The sequence below is a fragment of the Sciurus carolinensis genome, chromosome 15 (assembly GCF_902686445.1).
Source record: "Sciurus carolinensis chromosome 15, mSciCar1.2, whole genome shotgun sequence".
NCBI lineage: Eukaryota > Metazoa > Chordata > Mammalia > Rodentia > Sciuridae > Sciurus > Sciurus carolinensis.
Window position 1 is genome coordinate 78,895,871 of NC_062227.1, and position 16,100 is coordinate 78,911,970.

Here is a 16,100-nt window from a genome sequence, read left to right on the forward strand (position 1 = left end):
GGGAAATGTGAAATAAAGATGGGAATGGGGGATGAGAAATAAAGACAGCCAGCTTTCAGGAGGGCATCCTAATATAGCATCACCCCTGCCTGCAATAGGCATAGGGTTAGAAGCAGCCTGCGCATGTCTGGCTTTGGCCCCTGCGCTAGACACACTTTCTTACACATGGTGTGAGTGAGGAGATGCCGGTATGTCATGGCTCAGGGTTTTTTAGCTTCTCACATGTTTTTATCTGTGTTTTTGGTATTTATTTTATTTACTTTAATAGATCAGTTAAGTTACGATCTACATCTCTCAAATCGAAATAATTTTACAGTGCTAAAATCCACTGGATTTTTATTACATGTCATATAGTGTAGAAAGGTATTATATGTATTATAGTGTGTTATATATTATATGCTATATAGTGTAAGACAATTATTTTGAAATAAAAATTAAAGGATTATTGTTTATTAGAAAGTAGTTGTAAATGTTACTTCTGTATTGCTCTTGACCAATAAAAAAAATAAAATAACCATTTTAAGTGATGCTCTTTCAGACTATTATAAATATTACAAGTCAATCAAATAATCATAGTTTCAAAAATTTTTTTTAATAATCAAAGATACTCTTTCAGTTGGTCAGACCATTGACTGATAGCTAGCCTCGGGGAGTACATGCCTAGCATGGGTCTGACCCTTAACCAGTAGTCAGCTCCCCTTGGACTCCTGTATGTCCTCATTGAACACTGCCTGAACTCAAGCTTCTTCAGATCAGCTCATTTTCTCCTAAGGAGAACACTGGTCTTTTTTTGACCCCTGATTCTACATCCACTGCACATGGAAATATGGTTAGCTTTAGTAACATATGTAACTTCTGTCTCTCATCAGTTTTCGTCTACACTGCCATCTTTGTCTGGATTATTGCAAGAGACAGTTGGTTAAATGTCCCTCTCTCCCTCCCACCCCATTCCTTTTTTCTCTCTCTGTCAGAGGAGTCCTATTGAAGTGTAAGTTGAAGTGTAAGTTGGGTAAGTCTCTTCTGTGCTGAGGTGTCCTTGATGATTTTTTCTGTCAGAATACAAGCCAAAGCTCCTGTGGCCTGCAGGATTGCTACTCTCTCTTTTCAGGGGTGCAGCCTTCTCTCTCCTTTCTGTCTGCTCTCCCATTTATGTTAATTCAACTCCATGCGTCCATCTCACTGCTTCTCATCCCACCTCCTGGCTCTGTGGTGCTCTTCCTTCTGCTGGGATCTCTGATCTTGTTTATTTGAGTGCCCAGCACCATCACCCTTTTTATCACAAGTTATATTGCTAAGTACCCTCCAGCCCCCACCAAAAAAGAAAAATTTCAATCCTTCACTCTCATTTCAGAGCCTCCTTCTTGTTTTTTTTTTTCCCCTGCTACTACTTTCTGATGTTTAATATGCTTTCTGTGTTCATTTTTTTCTGTCCTTGTTGCCTATCTCTGGGCTAGTTTATTTTTTTATTTTCTGAAGACAGGAACTTTCAGAGCTACCTAGAACCATTCATTGTAGAGTAGTAGATCCGTAATAAACATGTGAATTAAATGAATACATGGATGCTTCGCTGCGCCATGCAGGAGTTGTATCACAGGCTTAGTGCCACTTTGTCCTGTTATCAGCCAAGGTGATAGTGTGAAGCTCCAGGAAAGTAGACACCGATGATCTCATTTTCCATTTAGTTGTAGAACCCACCCATAGCTAACACACAATGGTTAATGTACTGAGACAGGAATTTAGATAGAGATGCACGAGTATTTCTTAAATGCAAGGCATTTCATTTGGATAACTTTGGAGAATAGGGCTTTTGTTTTATTTCTCATTATGTTTAGATTTTACATTTTAAAATTATGTTCAAATAATATTTCAATGGTTGTAGAGGAGAGCCTGTATTTAATACATTGCTGGCAGTATTATATCAGTTGGTAATTTTATGTTGTTCAGTCATAATTGGCATATATGTTTTTAACTGAAGTTCATACTGAGATTGTTACACTACTCATATTTTATGCCAAGTATAGAGAATAGGTATTTAAGTCAAATTTTGGATGAATAAATGCTTTCATTTGAGCATAATTTAGATGTGATTTAATATAAATTTTCCCATAGTAAAATATTGTTATTCCTCTAGATATTTAGCTTTAGACATTCAGCAGTTGTTACATTACATAAAGTGAAAGAATTCCCTGCCTAATTAATTTAGTTCTTTTCCATCTTCAATAATATTTTTGTATCAATTCCTTAAACATTGTAATTAATAGTTTTTATTCATATTACAAACTGCAGTGTGGTTTCCAAGTTCAGATATCTTAAATTATACTTGGTCATGTAAATAAGCTGTGCTTTGCAACTTTGGGTTTTTAACCTTTGTTCTTTGCTATTAACTTTATGTTTTTTTAATTATACAAAAATGGAGGACAGTTGGGAAGTTGTGACTTAAATGGACTGTTATTACTGTATTCTTCCTGAAGTAATGAAAAATTTATTTTATTCAAATCAAGAAGAAATAAATATAGAATATCTTGTACTATTTTTTCTCAACATTTAATATTACCAGGTTTTTCTTTAAATGTTATAGTTATCTTTCTATTTTAGTGATTGATGACATGGCTAGTTATTTATAGTTATGGAGTGTGCATTGTTCATAGTTATTATTGCCTAATATATAAAAAGGAATGAATGTTACTTTTAGTGAATGTAAGCATATTAAATTCATAATGAAGTCACAGTCATTTAAAAATTCAGAATTATTATTTTTCCTGCACACTGAAGTTTCCTCATATTGTATGAACACAAACAAAATAGACCAGATATTAAAAGAAGCATATACAGTTTTAGTCATTATTTTGTTCTTGGTTTTTGTTGCAAGTCTCTTCTGTGAGACTGTTGTACTTTACAGCCTTACATTGCCCATTTATTCAAACATGACCAGATGAATTCAGTGTTTAATGTTAAGAATCTTATAACATGCCAATTTGATTTGTAGCCCTTCATATCATAGAATGCTAATTAAAATCATATTTTTGCATATGTCATGCCTTTCATGTACATATGCAAATAGATTCTGTTGCCTTTCAGCTATTAGTAATTAACTTTATGAAGGACAGCTGTAATACATAATTAACAAAAATGTTTGCAAGCCCTTTTACACTGAAAGTTACAACAGTAATTTTTTTCTTTTACTTATCAAGAGAGCCATTTACTTATCAAGAGAGCTTCTGAATGGGAACTAAATTGTTTTAAATAATCACATGACATAATTAAATTGATATTGTAATCTGTTCAGTAGAAGAATGGTGCTCCATGCACTGGCTGCTGATTCCTGTCAATTTCATATTTATGTAAGCAATATCAAATTAAGTAAACTGATTCTTATGTAAAATAAGATAGTATGTCAGGTAATACTTTTTGTTTTACCTATTTTTATCTTCCTAGCAGTAAAGCACCTTTTTTTTTGGTGCTAGAGATATAGTAAAACATATTTTTAAAAATCCCTCTTCAAATCACTGCCACGATTTTATGAAACCATTCATTTATTCCTTTTTAGGCCTTTGAATATTTAACAATGATATTGTCTCAAATTCATTTCATAATGAAAGTATGAGATCAGCTAGGAGGCAGTGCATACTGAAGAACTTCTTTCCTACTAACTTTCAGTGGAGATAGGTTCTAAGAAACAGTAGTCATTTTTTTTTTGATCTTTTGGTCATTGGCAGTATATCCAGGTAAGAAAATGAACTGGTCAGTTTAGGTGCAGTTATTTCCTTGGTTTTCCAAGTATTACAGCATATTCAATAGCAAGGTTTTTGTTTAAGAAGAGTACCATTATAGTATGCATTTTCATGTTGTCTGAATATAAACATATATTGATATTATCCCTAAATATTTCGTATACAGATTTCTAGCAGAAAGTCAAGTTTTAGTTCTATAATTACTTTCATTTATTTTTCAGGGTTGCTTTTGTAATGAAGAAGCACTTAAATACTCATCTGCTAGGCAAACATGGAGTTGGCACCCCAAAAGAAAGGTAATTTCCATTTACTTTTTTAATTTAACAAATGTAATTATGTTATCATTTTAGGCTTTGTTTATCAAGACTTTTTAGAATTTTTATCAAGTCAGTTCATTTTGTTTTACATTTGTGGTATTTTATTCTTGAATATTATGTTTTATGTCATCTCTCCAGAAAAATGTAATGATAGACGTTAATTTTTTTTTTTTTTTTTAAATTGCAGTCTAGAAATGTTTGACGTGTTTGTGGGACTTTGAAACAATCTTCAAGCACTAGAAGATTTAACTCTTATACTTATAGGACATCAACTTTTGTAGCCACCTTTGCTAAACCACATATGTGAAACTGAACTTTATCTGCATTTTTATTTGGGAGTTTTAAAATAACATTTTTAAATTCTTATAGTACACTTAAATATTGCTGATTGATATTAAAAAAGAAATACATCTTGTGACATACCAAAATAATACTACAGTTGCCATGTCATGAAAAATAACACTACAATTATTGTGTCATTAACTGCCTGGTTTTCTTTCTCTTCTACTGTATCATAATTAGCTTCATCACATAGACTTAATTATATTAGGTGAACTGAAAAAGAGCATTTTCAGTTCCCAGGTGAGCATGGCTACTTTTGAAATTTTTAGGCCTTTAAAATGTGCAGTTCAGGGCTGGGGAGATAACTCAGTCGATAGAGTGCTTGCCTTGCAAGCACAAGGCCTTGGGTTAGATCCCCAGCACCGCAAAAAAAAAAAAAAATGTGCAGTTCACTCAAATGTAGCATGAACACTGCCATTTTCCTTAAAGATAGGGTAGATTGTCAACTTCTTTTAAGTTCCCCAAGATGATATCTAAAATGTACAAAAATCTTAGTTTCTAGTACTATATTTAAATGTCCATAATGATGTAAATTCTTCGAATACTCTGAAGAATGAAACCTCTTCAGCCTTATTTGTACATTTTAAATAGCCCTTTCACAAAATGTAAAATGCTCTTTTGGTATTTTGTGGGTTTATGAGGAGCTTAACTTGACTTTTCTGCAGAAGGATTTTTGGTCTTATTAGCATTATAGTATGGATATAGACTGGTACCCTGTCAAAATATTAGCATGAGTACAGTAAACTCTGCCTTTCTACCTCTAACTTCTGGTTTCCCATGCCTTTGTTTGTAACCATTATATTTAATAATTGTAGCCAAAGTGTATCTGTTTAACATGGCAGGGATGCAGCATTCTTTTTTTTTTTTTTTTTTTTTTTTAAGTTATAGATTTACACAATACTTTTTAACATATTTTTATTTTTATGTGGTACTGAGGATCGAACCCAGTGCCTCACACTTGCTAGGCAAGTGCTCTAACACTGAGCTACATCCCCTGGTCCCTAGCGTTTTTCTTGATATTGTAAAAAATTCTATATTTTTAAAAGAAAAATTTAGAACTTACTGAAGTTATATTTCCTTTATGTTTGAGTAAGTGGTAATAAAATGGTAATAAGATGTTTTAAATTATTTTGTTGCTGTTGCTTTTACATATTTTATCACAGTCATTCTATACTTTTTTCAGCAATTCATTATTTTTCCAATTTTATACAACTAAGGTATAAGACCCAAAAAGTTAATAATATTTTTCAAGATCTCATAATTGGTAAATGTTGGAACTGACAGCATTATTGGTATTTTCTGATTCTAATTCTTTGGATGAAAACAATATAGGTGAGATAAATTAGTAAAAAGAAAACATTTCCCTACTCTATCCTTTTTTTTTGGGGGGGGGGGGTTACCATGGATTGAACACAGGGGCACTTAACCACTGAGCCTCATCCCCAGTCCTATTTTGTATTTTCTTTAGAGACAGGATCTCACTGAGTTGCTTAGCATCTTGCTTTTGCTGAGGCTGGCTTTGAACTCTCAATCCTCCTGCCTCAGCCTCCCAAGCTGCTGGAATTATAGGAGGGCACCACCTACTCTTATCTTTAAATATTGTATGTTTGAACCCAAATATACCATTTGGCTTTTTATTTAGAAATTTTGAAAATTTGAAATATTTGTTTATATTGTATCATATCCAGATTCAAACCTCATATGAACAGTTCATCTCTATGTGTACATTCCCATGCATGTACCTACACTTATATGTACTGTCAATATTTAATTATCTTTTAAACACCTTAAAACAATAGATACCCCTTTTATATTATGACATAAGTTTTAAATCACATGTTTACCTTTTTTGTTGTTGTTGTTGTTGTTCATTTTTTCATATGCATTTCAGGCCTCCTTCCCTTGCTTTCACTTTTAGTTCCAAACATATAAAGGGAGACAAAAAAAGAAGCTACAGAAAGTGTGCTAGTCAGCTTTCTGTTCCCTTGACTAAATACCTGAGATTGTCAACATAAAAAGTAGAAATGTTTATGTTGGCTCAGGGTTTCAGAAATTTTGGCCCTTGGATGCTGAGCCCTATTGTTATGGGCCTGTGGAGGCACAGTGCTTCATATGGGGAGTGTGTGATGGAGGAGGCCTGTTCACCTCATGAAGTCTGGGTAGCAAAAAGAGACAGGAGGAGGTTAGGGTCCTAGTTTCCCCTTTAGGAGCACATCCCTAGTCATCTGATTTCCTTCCACTAGGCCTCAACCCTTAAAGTTACCAGTACCTCTCAGTAGTGCCACAGTCTGGCGCCTTCACCACATGATCCTTTGGGGGCCGTTCCACATTCAAACCATATCAGAAAGATTGGATGACTTTCTTTTCTCTGAGATGTGATAAGCTTTTAAGATGAGACATGACACTATTTTTTTGCCCTAAAATCAGGAAACAAACCTAAGATTGGAAAGTATACCTACCTTCTGGATTATTACTTTTTAATATTATAAGTGGCAATGTTCATCTAATCCAGACATCTTTGAATGTTTATCTTACTGAAAAGACTTATTTTTCATGACTTCTACTGCAATATAAATTTATAATCTACAACTGTAGCTAGATTTTAGTTGTATAATTAGCCCAAGGAATGCCAAGAGGCTTCTCTGCATTTTATTTCTGTGATTTTAGGAAGCAAGGAAACTGCCAGCATGATGAACCTCCAATTTGGGGCATAACTGTTCTCTGAATTAAGTTAAATATTTTTCTTGACTATTTTAAACATTAATGCTTTGACTGTAATTTTGCAAACTTGCTATATTTTAACTTCTCCAGTACAGTATAATCAGTTTACTTTTTAGGTTTTGAATTTGATTCTCTCCTCTAATGCGTTGCATATTATAGAAAATAGTAAGAGAAGTTAGCTAAATAGGCTGTGACAATTAGATAAATAATGCATTTTGTTTGCAAGTATTTAGGCCTTGTGGTTTGACTGATATATGCAAAAATGATAATTTATTAAAAATTAATTCATATGCTGCAAAATTTGATGAACACATAAATTTTGTCAGTATGACTATCACTAGAAACATATAACTAAATAATGTTAAAAATTTTTTTGATACTCCATGAACACTTGAAGTAAAGACTTCCATAAGAACATAGATTTTTGTCCTTAAATTAGCATTAACTTTTTTATGGTAGAATATATTACAGTATTTTTGAGGTCTTTTACACTTAAAAACAAACAACTAAATATAGAACATTCAATTCTTTTTCTAAAATAATATATTCCAATATATTTGCAAGTTCATTCCATAGTTTCCTTTTTCCAATGAGTAATTCTCTCTGTATTGCAAGTGAGCCAAAGTGTCTTTATGACTGAATTCACTGATAGTAATCTTAAGAACCTCCACAATTGGAGCAGCCATTGGAAGTGCATCTCCAGTGAGTGCCAGGTGCATGTGACAGTGGAAATATTTGGCAGGTACAATTCAGTGCCTGGGATAAGCTGGGCTTTGAATGACTATGTAAATAGAAGGAGGAAAGGTTTGCTCAGAATTTCCCATTTGACTTATTGGTTTATGGTGTGTGTGTGGAAGGTATCATCAGGAAAGGTAACACCTCTGGAAGGCTGATGAACTCATGGATTCTAGAAAGTACATCTTGAAATATAAGCATTCAACAGTTACATAGCCAAAGGAAATGTATCTGTGCTTTTACCAATGAGTATCTACATCAGTAGATGTATCTTTTCTGTGGAGCCATGTTTGGAGGTGTCTGTTAAAGTCTTTGCTCTCAGGTAGTCATTCACTGTCAGCACAGCTGTGGGGTGTGTGCAGACCCTGGGCTGATCAGTATTGCTGTGCAATTTCCTCCAGGGTCAGTCAGATTGGTAGTCCTGTGACTTGTGCTGGCCCCTCCTCTTTTCTCAGATATTAGGGATTTGGTGTTAGGTGTCTTCCTTTCAACAGCATCTTTCATACTGTTGGTAAATGAAACCTTTACCCCATTCGTACTATGGGAAGGAAAGAGGCAGCTCTGGTAGTTATTCCATTGTGCTTTAAGGCACTACTATGGGACATGAATTATGTAGGTCTTTGGAAGTCGTTCCACCTCCTCCTCTTTCTCTCACCTCGGAAAAACTTTAAAATTATGTAGAGGCATCATCCTTGTTTTCTACTTTTCCTATTTAGATGTGAGTGTCACACTTCACAAAACTTGAAAGTATCTTCCAGAATGCAATCATTACTGGGAAAAGCATTCCTGCACGCACCTACCATGATGATTGGTAATTCTGTACCAAAGGTACTAAGGTTGTTTAGAAACATACATTATCCTTAAGAGAGCAAAATACATTTTATAGAAAGCCTGGTGGTAAATAATGTAGTAGACTAAAATTTTTCCTATTAGAAGAGATTCTGTTTATTTGTATCATTTAAGCCCTATTAAGTTTTAGTTGTTGCTTCATTGTCCATTTTAAAGAAATAACTGAGTAAGTGCTCCCATTGTATATGGCTTCTTTTATTAAAAGAAGGTTTTCCTACCGTGAATTTCTGTGAGGTATAAATACTGTTTTCTGTTTCTTTGGCACGGTAGCTTGTTCTCATGGGGTGTTGCCATTTTACTCCCTGTGCTGTGTCCCTGCTCTGGTCATTCTGCACTGTGCTTGTGTTCTAAAATTTTTTAGACTCTTCCTCTCTTATTGACCCATTACTTACTGATTATCTTTTCTTTTTTCTTCCTTCCTATCCATGGTTTGCAAACTTTTTTCTTTTTCTTATTCCCCCCATGAGGGCTAATTTAGGAAAAATAAAGTGTTTATGGACTCCTCTCTGTTGTAAAAAAAAATGTTTACACAAGAAAGGCTCTGTTGGACTAAAGTGGATGAAAAATATGCCATTTCTTCCATTTTACAGTGTTTGTTTTCTTAAGTTGGGTGGTGTTGTATTTAACACAAAACTACTTTTGCTGGGGCACAGGACTCCTGTTCTTCCCTCTTCTACCATATCTCCATCTGTGGACGGTTAAATATAAATAACATCCCGTGCTTCTGTGACCTGCTTATTGTAAAGAAGTAAAGGGTGGCCCTGTGAGATAATCACTTCTCCACGGAAAGATAGATAGGAGTCACACCAGTTCATAATAGTTTAAAATTTTCTTTCTGCATTTTACTAGCTTCGACCAACAATGTAGTAAAGTACATATGGAGATAAATATGTACAATTTCTACTATTGTTTTCTTGCTGAGACTTGTGAAGTATTTGTAAATCACATTGATGATGTGGACATGTTTTTGTTGTAGTTGCTTTATGAGCTGTGTTTTACTCCTGAAGTAGCTGTTTTGTTTAACTTCTGCTTTTAAGTTTTCCAGATGAAAGTTAACAAGTAAGTATCAGTTGTGTAGAATACCAAGATTGAGTGTTTCTACTGCTCATCTCTGGGTCGGTGGAGAACCCTGCCTTTCTGCTCATCTCCATTAGGCTATTCCGCTCTCAGGAAGCAACACCAGATTTACTCCAGCATCAATGCATAGTCAAAAACTACATGAATTATTTGTACTCCATGTTTTAGGTAATTAATGTTAATATTCTGGAAACATTCCTTCCATTCATTTCTTAATGTGCTTTAAGTTTTATCCTCTGATTGTTCCTGTTTCCTTCTCTGTATTGTTTTTGTTTTCTCACTCAATACGATTGCCTTTGCCAATTTCACACTTAGTTATTATGATGACGATGAGTTACATTTAAGAATATTTTCTTTAAGAAGTAACTATATAAAACTCACATTTATTGAAAATACAGTGTGTGGGATACTGTTGATGGAAAATATGTCATGTTTTCCTTAGAAGGCTCAGGGAAGTGATTTCTCTCTGGTCTCTATTCCAGGAAGTTCTGCTTTTCTGAAATAATTTGTCATTTTAGTTTTGGGTACTAGCAAATCGTGTATGTAATTGAGTTTTCCTCTTTATGTTTACTGCTGGGAAGCTCAGGGCCAAAATTGTGATCCATCTCTAGCAAGTGGGAAGGACTTCAGGGAATGTGTTTTATTTACTACTGTTATTTCCAGTTTCATCTTTTTTTCCCTTAAGGGGAGGTCCCATTTTATGTGAGCAATATATTTTAACAACCTTACATAAATCAAAACCCACATAATTCAAGAGCAGTTTTGCAGTTGGAAGTTTTTAAAAGTCAAGTCAATATTTTTCTGGGAGTGCATATATCTTTAGCCACTTGTTTTGGGGGCACTATGTTGGAGCATTCTTTAGTGCTGTCTTTAGATACTTTTTTTAAATGTCTTAGCCTATGAAAATTTTGTGCAGTTCTGTATATTGCTTCCATGGTGGTTTTTGTTTCTCAGAATTTTGAAGATTGCTTCTTAAGAGTTCAGGGTCCTCCCCATCCCAGTCAGGGAGGTTCCTCCCCTTTTATACCAGGGTCTCTGACTCTCAAAAATGCTCATTCTTTTAGTGCATCTTGGCTATATTGATAAATGAACGTAATTTTTGCTTTAAAAGAAATGCTTATGATAGTAAATGTGAGATTTGAAGTAATAGTAGTATATGTAACAGATGTTAAGATTTTTTCCTACTTTTTCTAATGTTCATTATTTCATTTTATGACAGCAAATTTCTATGTGTTTTCTTCCTGGGCATTTAAGTAAACATGCATATTGTATGCTTCATATTCATTAGAACATACTGAATTTTTTAAATAGTTTTCCATAAAATGTGAACATTTTTAGTAAAGGGAATAGTTACTCCTTCCTGAGGGATTTTATGAGTGATGGTAACAAGGGCATGACATTTATCACTGATTATTTATTTTTTAGCAAACTGTTCCAAAGCTTAGGGGATACAGTGCTTGAAGATGACATAGCCTGCCTTCTCATGAACCTTAATTTTGTTGTTCATGGACACGGGGTACTGATGGAGAGATAATACATACATATAAAGGAAAGGAGAAGATTATCAAGAGTAAGACCCTGATAGTAGTAAAAGATGGTGGGTGAGAGGGGTGCTTCTTTAGGTGGGGTGTTTATAAGAATCTTTTGTGAAGGACTATTTTTTAAGTGAACCTTGGCCTTAGAGCATATCAGAGTCTCTGTGAGTCTTGCAAAAATGTGATTTTTTTGTTTTGTTTTGTTTTGGGGGTACCAGGGATTGAACTCAGGGGCACTCGACCACTGAGCCACATCCCCAGCCCTAATTTGTATTATATTTAGAGACATGATATCACTGAGTTGTTTAGCATCTTGCTGTTGCTGAGGCTGACTTTGAACTTGTGATCCTCCTGCCTAAGCCTCCCGAGTGGCTGGGTTTATAGGCTTGTGCCACCACACCCCACTAAAAATGTAGTTGTTTTGATCCCCTGTCTTGAGAGCTCAAGGACCTTGATCACAGCTTGGGCAAAGCAATCTAAGGGAAGAAGTGAGAGCCCAGAGATGTGTGCACTGTTTTAAGAATTAGTACCCAATGAGATGATTTTCTTGAGGAAGGATTTTGGGATTCTGAGGACAAGACAAGGAGAGACTGAGCTGGAATCAGGTTGAGAGGCCTTGGCTTCTGCTTTGTCAGTGATCTTTTACTCTGTGCATGCAGGAAGTTGGTGCAATTGAGAACTTGTGAAACTATGACTCTGTCAGTGTGCAGAAGGAGCCTGGGGGGAGATGGTGGGTGGGTACACTGGCTTTGCTATGAAGACATCAGTGCTGAACTCCTCACCTTCCCTGGCTGCTCCCTGGGCCACACACTCAGTTCCTTTCTCCTCTAATTCTTATTGCTTCATACTTACAAATGAACCTTTTAATCATCCATTTTATTTTGTTGGACAAATTCTTTCCTTCTCACCTCTTTTATTTGTTTCCACAGGTTCTGCAGTACATTTACCCAATGTTCCATTCCTGTTGGAACACTCCAAAGGATATATTTGTTTTATGTCCCATCTGAGGCCTGTCTTCTCTGAGTTTTTCTTGTTTATTCCAAATTTTATTGACCTTTTCATCACATTTTTATGCAATATTAGAAATTAAAGGGTTAATTTATATAGAGATATCTATAAATAAAATATTAGGTTAGACATTCCTTTATTCTTTACATATACTTTTATTATAGGTATGTCTCCCCCACCAAAAAACAAAAAAGAAATCAAAGATTGTAGTAATATCACATGCATTATAATCATGTTACCCAGTACTAGTTCTTAAGTTGTTAGGTCTTAGATGTGTGGTTTATATTTGATAATATTTACTAAAATGACATCTATTTTATTTCATTTCTTCTTTCTTACATAGGAAAAAGGTAAAACTGAATTCTGCAGAGGTATTGAGGTATAACCAGTAGTATGAATGTTCCAATTGCTTTTGCATATATTAATACATTAATGTTTAATGCAACAAATTAATTTTTAATTCATTTCTTCTTCTACCATGTAGTCCAGTCGTGCCCTCAGATTTTAAGTTGAGAATATCTGCTCTTTTCAGTTTTTAAGAACATAAATGCTTTCCCTCAGCTTGCATCTTGAATACATTTTGTCATCCTCTCCTTTTATTTCACTTAAATTACTTTTAGGACACTGGGTCTATACATCTGGACTCTGACTAAAATATGCCCTAAACTCTTATCTTTAATTCCTGTCAGTATTAGAATGAAAGAGAACAAAGGCCTATATGTTCACTGCAGCCTTCAATTATGCTTAATTACCAACTTTGATACAGTTTCATTATACAGTACTGACTTTTTCTGAGGGGTTCTTTATTTTCATGATGTCTTGGTGATTGCTTATAAAAGTCCCAATGAAATTTTTTCCTGAGGAATTTTCAGGAAACAGAACATTTTGGAAGTGATTTTTGTCAGGTCATATCAAAGCAGTTTATCATAAGAAATAAGGTTTGTATTTCTTTATGCTACAGTGCTAAGATAGGCAAAATGAAGGCTTTATATAGATTATTTTGTAAGGTAGTTTTTCCCTGAATTCTTGTTGGGACCACCTGCATGATCCACTGTGAAAAGAAGCAAGGGACTCTGCTCACTGTGGTGTTTTCTCACATTTGATGTCACAGGAGAGAGTAAGCTGACTTTGATGCTTCACATGAGACTTCTTAGTCTCACTGTCACCCCACAGTTCTGTAGAACGTCTGTCTTTCATTTCTGCCCATCTTTTCCTCTCTTTCAAAAAAATCATTACAGTGATACTTATAAAGCTATTAATACCTTTTCCGGTCGAATCATACAAAATTGACATTTAACAGGTTGAAAACAGTCAAGTATTGTTAATTTCATGTGAATCAACTTAATTTTATTTTTAAAATGTTTCTAGCATATGATGTCGATATAAAGATCTGTTTTTCAGGAAAATATCCATTTCTGTTCATTTTAATTGAATCATGATCTTTTCTTGTTTTATGAATAACGATTTCTTAGGTACAGCATTGGATAGTAAGCTCAGTGTAGGAAAAGGTGGGTCAAGGTGAAATGAGAAGACAACTCAGCAGGCTCTGCTTGGTATTTTCACCACTGTCCTGCTGAAAGCCACCTCTCCCCATTTTCCTTGCTGGGGTCAGTGTGTATGTTCTTTCAAGGCTCAGATTTTGTCTCATTCTGTAAAGCTTTCCATACATTATATCCCACATAGTCAATTCTTTCTGCTTCGAAGACAGAAATACTACTTACCACATTCTGTTTTGTTTTCTTTTTAAAAGGTGTATTTCCTGACTTCAGACTACTTACTTAGTTCATTTCTTGAGGGATAATCCTTAATATTTTCCCCTGAGTTTTGAGCTTTTAAGAGAGGAGTTGATAGTCATAATTATCAATTGACTCAGAATATTAAAATCTTCATGGAAATTTTCTTTCTCAAAACTTATTTTCATTTAGTTCAATTTGTGATCTGTGGTCAGAGTGTGAAGGTTTTGGAACTGTTAGGTGACTGTAGTTGTCTGTAACATACATCTGCACCTCAGTCATTGCTTCAGCAGATCGTGGTTGTCCTGGCTGCGATGCCAGGGATGCTCTCTTCTTGGTTTGCAGCTGGTGAAGCCACTACGAGGTTATGCTTATCAAATTACAGAGAGTCACATACATATATATTTATGTGCAACATTTTAAAATTTAAAAGTACTTGTTTTTAAGTAATGAAATTCAAGAAGTTTTCACTATAGGAAAGAGCAAATTCAACATAACATACATATAAAAGTTTTTATTTATATTAGGCCCAAAGTTTATTTGAAGTTAATTAAAATGATGATATCCCTCTTTCATTCACATGGTTCACTGTAGTGTTCAAAATGCCTTTTCTCATTTTCTATTTATAATTATGTAATATAGCTATACCGTATATTCTTGGCAATTAGATAATGGCAGACTTATTTCTGGGAAAACAAATTTAAAATTAAATTTTTTTCTTTTAAGATTTATGTCTTTGGAACTAGGCTGTAACTCAGTGATGGAGTGCTTGCCCAGCATGTGCGAGGCACTGGGTTCGATCCTCAGCACCACATAAAAATAAATAAATAAAATAAAGATTTAATTTTTAAATGATTTATGTATTTGCCTTTTTTCATGTCTATTGTTAATATGATAATAAGATTTTGACCATAAGGAAAAATTTTAATTCAAGAAATTACCCTAATCCTTATATTTTTTAAAATTAATACTAATGTATATGGTCATATTTCAAAGCTTTTAGTATGTTTTAAAGGTACGGGAAAATATTGTTTTCATTAATTTCAAACTAATTTTTGGATTTCTTAGTTTTAACTTTTTTTCTTTAGATGAAATATGGAACAATAACAACAAAAATAAATGAATAAATAAATAAAAACAAACCCCCAAGAACCTTCTCCTGAAGCGTAACCACAAAGTGCAGGGAAAGCTGAGTGCTCTGGTTGAAGCTGGAAAGGGCTCCGTGCCAAGTCAGCTTAGGAGTAGCTTCTTCCACCTCTCACAGACCTGTGAAGGTCTCCTTCACACAGAAGAAAACATCTTCTATACATAGAAATTTCTTATTTATGTACTGGGCTGCTGAATTTTATAGATTTGACACTCTTAATATTATTAATACCTGAGTAGCAACACACATTTTAAAATTTCTGTAGAAATTCAGGTTTGAGTTGAGCATGTTCAGAGACCATTCTGTCAGAGCACATCACTTAGCCAGTGGGACAGCCTAGCACACACACTTCAGAAAGCTCATCATAATGGGGTAATACCTGTAAAGAAGTGATGAAAAAGGAAGCCATTTAGTCCAAAGAATCCAACTGCTGGAAATGACATGGAAATAAAAAAACAACAATAACAACAACAAAAAAAATCTAAGGATGTAATTATTCTTCACTGGAAACAGAAGATTGGGATAAATTAGAATCAGGAATGTAATGTTCTAGTGTTCAGGCTTGATGGTAAATTCACAGGGTGGTCATTATATTACTGAATAAACAAATAAAAGGTAGGGCCATTTGATCATGACAGTCACGGATTATTTCTAACCCAGCCTACTTTGAGGCAAGACCTTAATTTCCCACTTTCAAGTGGTCCACCTGTCTGCTTGTATCTAGTAGCACAATAACTTTCCTATTCAGTGGGAAAGAAAACTTTATTGAATGTTGGAAACATGACTTTCTTGTTGGATAATAAGTATGAATGGATCTTACTTTCAATGAAAAGTCCTTTCTTTAGAAAATCATTAATGTTTATGGTAGCAATTTATCTGAAATAGCTGAAATGAAACAACTGTCT

The 16,100-nt window shown here is 34.3% G+C and overlaps 1 protein-coding gene across 1 annotated transcript in view; it reads left to right on the plus strand.

The window, feature by feature from the left end:
* Znf407 (zinc finger protein 407) overlaps positions 1-16,100 on the plus strand; it is a 430,584-nt gene that overhangs the window by 173,353 nt on the left and 241,131 nt on the right. The window contains 1 exon segment of the mRNA XM_047526899.1: positions 3,953-4,027. Coding sequence (XP_047382855.1) covers positions 3,953-4,027 — 75 coding nt within the window.